Raw genomic sequence first — 6,477 nt, 5'->3', positions numbered from 1 at the left:
AATATTGTGTCCCTTAATGGATATAATAAATGCATTCATTGGTATAATCAATTCGGTCATGGAGACATGTGAGTGTACAATAAGGAATCTCTATCCTTAAGTAAATAAGGTGTATGTTCAAAGATGTGATTCAATGAGTCTTTGGCCAAAGCATTGAATGAGATTAAAAAGGAGTTTCTAATCACATTCTAAGAATCACATAAGAATGAAAATCACATTAGGGGATTGACATATCAATTCCATACCCCGATGATGTGATTTAGAACATAGTGTTAGAGAAGGACCGTATTGTATTGTAATTCCAATTGAATAGGTTCTTTGACATTCTACATTAACTAGGGTAGTCATGATATGTTGCAAGACGTCACTCATGACTTGTGAAGTCCCCGAGGATTAATAAACATTTATAATCCTAATAACAAGGGAGAATCAAAAATGGAGTTTTTGATTCGTAAACAAAATAGAATGGTTTCTATAAACTTCACTGCCTTGTTAATTAGAACCTAAGAGATCGCACACCATATAAGTGGATCCTTGAGATTGTATATGAAGAAGATTAAACAAGAGTTGGTTATGACCAAATAATTAATTAGATTTATTATTTGGACATAATTAGGTTTTTCGGGTAAAACCGAACCTATTGGGCCTAAATGATTGTCGGGCTTTTCGTGTGGACTTGGGCTTCACTAAATGAGATTTAAATGAAAGCCCAAGACACATTTTTAGTGCCCAATAACAAGTATGGACCAGCCAAAATATTGGCTTTATGAAAGTCAATATTTTCTTTTAGTAATTGGAGTTATTTCCTATTATATAAAAGTGAAAGCATGGACAAAGAGAATAAGTGTGTCTCCACACTATTATTTTCAGATTTGAGAGAGAGAGAAAGAGTTCTCCCTTGGTCCATTACCAAATTAAAGGAAAGAAGAACACTTGCATAATTTCTTCTTTTCTTTCATCTTTCTTCATCTCTTGATTCACTTGGTGAAGATCCTTAGAGGCCATATCCTTTTGTGGCTTTACTTGTTACATCAAAGAGAAGATTACAAGCACAAGAAGGAGTACAAGAAGGAGTTCTTAATCCAAGGTGCTTCAAGGTGGAGGAAACACACACAAGGAGAGATCAAGGAGAGGAACTTTGGTGGTTCACTTGGATCGGATTAAAATCACGCTCCAAGGGTGAGTAGAACATAAACTCCCTCTTTGTTCTTCCTTACTATGCATGCTATGTTTATATACATATCACAATAAGCCAAGATTATGGGTTAAATGAATGGATTTTATGTTTAGTTAGTAGTTTAATGGTTAAACTAATTCCGCACTAATTAAAAAGTTTTGAAATCCATCCATTCCTTCAATTGGTATCAGAGCTGTTATGTTTTCTCCGGTGGTTGGTGAGTCGCGTTCTCTTCCTTCTTCTACTTGAGTTGGTTGCGGCTTTAGAGCGATTTCCAAGTTCTGACCAGAGACCTTTTTCTTTCGTTATGCTATTCCTGATCGGGTTGCTCGCTAGAGTTTGGGATTTGTGGGATCGGAGGGGGTGGTGGTGCGCGATGGACTTGTGGCGGAGGCGTGGATGTTGGATGCGGTCTGGGTGGGAATTGTGGAATGCTAGTTGGTTGTAGTTGGTGAATTTCAGATTATTCGTGTATGCTTGGATCTGGCCTGAATCTCCCATGATCGCTTTCGACAGTTGATTACTGGCCGAGAAGTAAGGTGGTTCGTGAGGGCTCGTCATCATTATTATTAGGGTTTTTGCTTTGTTTTATAGGTTTTGTTTAGGTTTAATCAGTCCCTCCTCCCTTGAGTGAGGGTGTTGGTGGTTTCTTTAGAGTTTTGTTTTGGTTTTTTAGGTTCTTGTTTAGGTTTTATCAGTCCCTCCTCCTTTGAGTGAGGGTGTTAGTGGTCTGGACAAGTGGTGTGCCATTTTATGGTGTCATCTCTAGGGACTAATTGTTCTAATTTCGCTGTGTTCTTGTAGTCAATGTAATAAGGAGCTGCCCCTACACATATCTGGAGATATTGGTATATGGTGTCGGAAGGGGTTAGTCTCTTCTTGAGGTTGATTGTAAGGATGTATAAGAACTCCTGGGATAAGTTGATGTTTGTGGTTAGAGTTGGGCCCCTATCAGCTTATCATAACCGCTAGTTCTATATTTGGGGTATGAGTATGTCCTCTTCTCTGTTTGGAGTGGTTAGAATTTTAAAGTGTCATTCCCATCGTTGTAATCTTTTGGATTAAATTCATCTCAAAAAAAAAAAAAAAAAAAACTTGCAAGATAGCGGCTCAAACATTTCACCTATCATCAACATTCAAGTGATTCAACGAATATTTCTAACTTTATTACTACTAATAGTATTGATAAAAAATCAAAGAAAAAGGATTCATCAGAAAAAAGGAAAGGGAGCTTGAGGCTCTTTACTCAATTATTATTTTCACTTTTAATATTTTTATCTAATTACCATGTAGTAGAAAAAAGTGGGACAAAATTGGAAATTTGGAAATCTCAATGCAAACCGTGGGATTACACATGAATCGAAGCCCGACCCAACTTTTCACAAAGCCAAGCCCAAACAGCCCAGCCCAACAAGAAATAAAACCCTGATTTTATCTCGCACAATTATAAAAGCCGGAAACCCTAAAGCAAACTCTCAGTGCCTCAGCCGCGAGAGCAAAGCTTAGTTCATCATCTTCTCTGTAGTTCCTTCAGGTATTCCACTTTCTCTCTCTCCTCTGCTTCGTTCCGGACAAAATTGACGATTTCTCATCGTCTCAATGCAATTCTTCTTTCCTTTCATCAAAAACTGAAATGAATGCGGTAGCTGAACTCTAGAGCTGAATCACGTTGTTACTTCTATGTGTTTTTCTGTGTTCGTAATCGGAGATTTCTGATATTTGAGCTAGTTATAGCTTAGATCTAGAAGATTTTGATCTAATAAGGCGTGGCTATTCTTTAGTTGTTGTTAAATTTTGATTCGGTTACTCAGTATTTGATAATTGCTAGAGGAACTTGTGAAATTGCTTATCGATACTGTTGAGTTTTTGAGATGATTTCTGTGATTGCTGAGGATGATTCAATCCAGTTGTTTGAGGTGTAGTGGAGCCGAGACCCTGTAAAGGGAGAACCCCTCGGCAAAGCTGCATTTCACGTGATATCAATGGATTTAACTGAGGTGTTCGGCACCGTAATAAAATCACTGTGTTGCTTAAATCGTGTAATTTTCAAATGGTTTACTACTGAGAATGTGTGTAGAGGTCAACTTGTATGGAGTATTTTTTTAATTGATGCGAATTAATTGATGCTCATGCCATGTTGAATTTGGCTATGCATTGATATTGCCTCCTCTGGAAACCATCTTCCTAGTTCCTAGGGGCCTGCACGCCCATGTTTCAATGCTCAACCTAAAGGCCTTCGTCAAAGCTCAAAAGATAATTGATGATTTGATGCCATGTTGAATTTGGCAATAGAAAACTCATGGTCACTGGGTAGGTCGTTGAAAGAACAACAATACACCAGGCAAGAAATGGGTGCGATGGAAACTCTGTGCAAACAAAAATTGTTCAAGATTGTATATTGATTTTCTCGTGAAAATATGAACAAGTTTTCCATTACATGTACAATATGAACATAATACTCGATTCTGCTGCAAAACAGCAAAAGTTCTGCTTGTGTTTAGTTCAGCACAAGCTATAAGTTGGATCTCTGACGGTGCGAGCCTTGGCTTCAGAAAACACAGTTGGCAGCTCACAAAGAGTGTTGACATGTGTTGGATATATCTCTCACATTTTTCACTTCATATAGTTAATACCAAGATATTTGAGATCTCACTCCCGTATGTTGCATCAGAAACAGAAATTTTCACCAGCTGAAAGTTTCACCATTTATGAAGTGCGATTCAACAGCCGTCTCAGAAAACCTGAGAACAGCATTATATAGAAGTACAAACAAGGTCAATTAGATATAAAGCCATATCATTGAAGCTCAAAACACCATGAGAATAGAAGAAAGAAAACTCACCTTAGTTAACGATAATATCAAGAGTAGTTTGGTCTCTAATTAGACCCATACGACACAACATGAGCACGTTGCATCCCAAACTCACTTAAAGCCATCCGGATACTCTCAATTCCTCTGTTGAAGGACCAATGAAGCGACTTCTAACATCTGTCTAGCCTTTCTATCTGGGGTGCATCCAGCATGTTCCATATCCATGTATATCTCAGGGACCTTATCATACTTCCTTGCTCGAATAAACGCCTTCATAAGGGTAGTATAAGTAACTACATCGGGGCTTAAACCCTTCAGAAACAACAAAATCATCACCATTAAAAACTTGGCTAACAAGTACCATTGAAACTGACTGGGTTGTAGAAATGTTTCTAGACCTCTTATAGACTTACACTTTCTTTTATATGGTGATAAATGGACAATGCCTCCAAATGTCTACCAGCAATACCAAATGCATTAATCAAAACATTCAGCATTATCACATTTGGTTCGATTCCCTCGGCTTCCATGAGCTGAAGTACTTTGACTGTCTGATCACATAATCCCTGCATTAAAGAAGAATACCAATAGATGATATGCATATTGATATATGTAGAACTACAAAGAAATTACGGGACGAAATCTTCATGCTTCAAGTGAAATTATATGGAAAGACTTTTGAAGTGCAGAAAGATAACCTGCTGGGCATAGGCATTTGCTAAGACACAAAACATACTGGCAGAGGGAACAAGACCTTCTGCCTTTAGTGCAGATATACACTCTTCTGCGTCCTGAAATTTTCCATATTGCCCATAAATGTCAACCAGAGCAGCATAAATAGTCCCACTTTTTTTATGCCCTCGGCTTCTCATATTCTCAAAGGTCTTCTGTATCATATCCCACTTCCCTTGCTCCCCCAATCTACTGATAATAGTAACAAACATTTTCGGATCAGGATATAATCCTTGTTCTTGCATCTCGGTAAACAACTCAAGGGCCTTCTTTAACAAACCAGACTTGCAGTGCCACCGTATCAACGAATTAAAGGTCGAAATATCAGGCCTTACACCTTCTTGTTTCATTTTCCCAAAGACTTCCAATGCTTCATCCAACTCACCATATTTCCCAAATGTATCAATAATGCTGTTGTAAATCTGTTTGTCTAATACCAACCCCATTTCTTTTATCTCCTCCACAATGTCCATTGCTTTCTTCCACATCCCATTGTCTCTATAAAGACCAATAACCTTACTGTACACAAATGAGCTCAGCCGAAACCTCTTCTGCTTCATCTCATTAATCATTGACCAAGTATCCTCCAACCTCCCAGCATTGACATAGTAATCAAGTAAAATCTCATAAGTTTCTCGATTTCTTTCAGTACCCAAATCACCCATTACTCCCAAAACTCTAATTGCAAGTCCTAACAAACCTTTCTTCAAAAACCCTCTAAGCAACACATTGTAAAGCTTAATTCTTGGCCTAAACCCCACAAATATCATTTCCTGAAACAACACATCAGCCTCCAAAGTCCTCCCAAAACTTCCCAGAGCATCAATTAAACGAGTGTAGGATATCGAATTGGGTCGAAAGCCAAGAGCTTCCATTCGAGCAAGAAGAGCCATGGCCTTGTCAACATGCCCAACTCTACAAAAATCTTGTAACAAATGGTTGTATAACTCAAAGGAAATTTCCTCTCCGAGAGTTGGGCCATTTGGGTGGTCAGTAATTGCATGAGTTTCGTCGTTTAAAGCTAGAAAGTTGAATTCTTTGACACCCTCGCTGGGATTTGAGTGAGTTAGAGAAGCACGCAGCTTGTGTTTCTCGGAGAATTTGAGACAAGTTGGACAGAACAGAGAGAGAGAAGTGAAGAGGCTACCTGAGGATGATGACAGTAAAGGTGACTTGGGACACAAAACGGACTGCGTCAGCATCTCTCTCTCTATGCCCTTTTTGGAAACTTTGTGTTCTGGCGGTTGCGAGTTTCAGAGTTATGTTTCGTTGGACTCCAGAGTTTCAGAAGAATCAAACAATGTGGATTGGTGACACTGGAGGCTGATCCGATCAGGTTTTCATGGGCCGGTAAGCTCTCACTTAACAGAGCCCGCTTACCAAATGATAAGGCCAGTGAAAAAAATGCTAGAAATATACAGGATTTTTTTTTATTTTTGTCTTTCTAAATGTAGCTAGTAAAAATATTTATTTTTAAATATCTTTAATTATGTCTAATTAAACACAATAATTCCCCTATAAAAAATATAAAAAAACAATAATTATTCCTAGAATACCCTTGTAAAATATACCCAACAACTGCTCTGCAGACGCTGTTCCACTTGTCGACTTCAACTATTTCAATACAGCCGTGCTCCATTGAACACACTGATATGATACTTTCACATATTTTTATTACCCAGATCATCGCCGTCATGATTAAAGAGGTCGCTAAGATTATTCGTTCAACTGCCTATCGTGGTCTATTTCTGTTTTC

The 6,477-nt window shown here is 38.3% G+C and overlaps 1 protein-coding gene and 1 non-coding gene across 2 annotated transcripts; one reads left to right on the top strand and one right to left on the bottom strand.

The window, feature by feature from the left end:
• The first annotated feature begins 3,063 nt into the window (after positions 1-3,063).
• Positions 3,064-3,176, top strand: LOC112183182. The gene has a single exon (XR_002929773.1). It is a non-coding gene; the product is annotated as a small nucleolar RNA Z278 (small nucleolar RNA).
• Positions 3,177-3,495: 319 nt separating this feature from the next.
• Positions 3,496-6,041, bottom strand: LOC112185204 (pentatricopeptide repeat-containing protein CRP1, chloroplastic). Its single transcript, XM_024323412.2, has 4 exons — positions 4,688-6,041; positions 4,403-4,555; positions 4,020-4,301; positions 3,496-3,918 (listed from the first exon to the last, which is right to left on the bottom strand). The coding sequence occupies exons 1-3, from the start codon at positions 5,921-5,923 to the stop codon at positions 4,125-4,127; spliced, it is 1,566 nt and encodes a 521-aa protein (XP_024179180.1). The 5' UTR covers positions 5,924-6,041; the 3' UTR covers positions 3,496-3,918; positions 4,020-4,124.
• Between the last annotated feature and the right edge of the window lie 436 nt (positions 6,042-6,477).

This window comes from Rosa chinensis, chromosome 1, assembly GCF_002994745.2.
Source record: "Rosa chinensis cultivar Old Blush chromosome 1, RchiOBHm-V2, whole genome shotgun sequence".
Taxonomy (NCBI): domain Eukaryota; kingdom Viridiplantae; phylum Streptophyta; class Magnoliopsida; order Rosales; family Rosaceae; genus Rosa; species Rosa chinensis.
Note: the sequence above shows the minus strand (reverse complement) of the source record. Positions and strands in the feature narration are given on the sequence as shown.

Excerpts from the sequence above, each read along its gene's own strand:
- LOC112185204 (XM_024323412.2), bottom strand. The coding sequence starts at position 5,923 with ATGCTGACGCAGTCCGTTTTGTGTCCCAAGTCACCTTTACTGTCATCA. Across the intron at positions 4,556-4,687 it reads CAAATGCCTATGCCCAGCAG|GGATTATGTGATCAGACAGT; the intron begins GTTATCTTTCTG and ends TCTTTAATGCAG. Across the intron at positions 4,302-4,402 it reads ATCACCATATAAAAGAAAGT|GGTTTAAGCCCCGATGTAGT; the intron begins GTAAGTCTATAA and ends TTGTTTCTGAAG.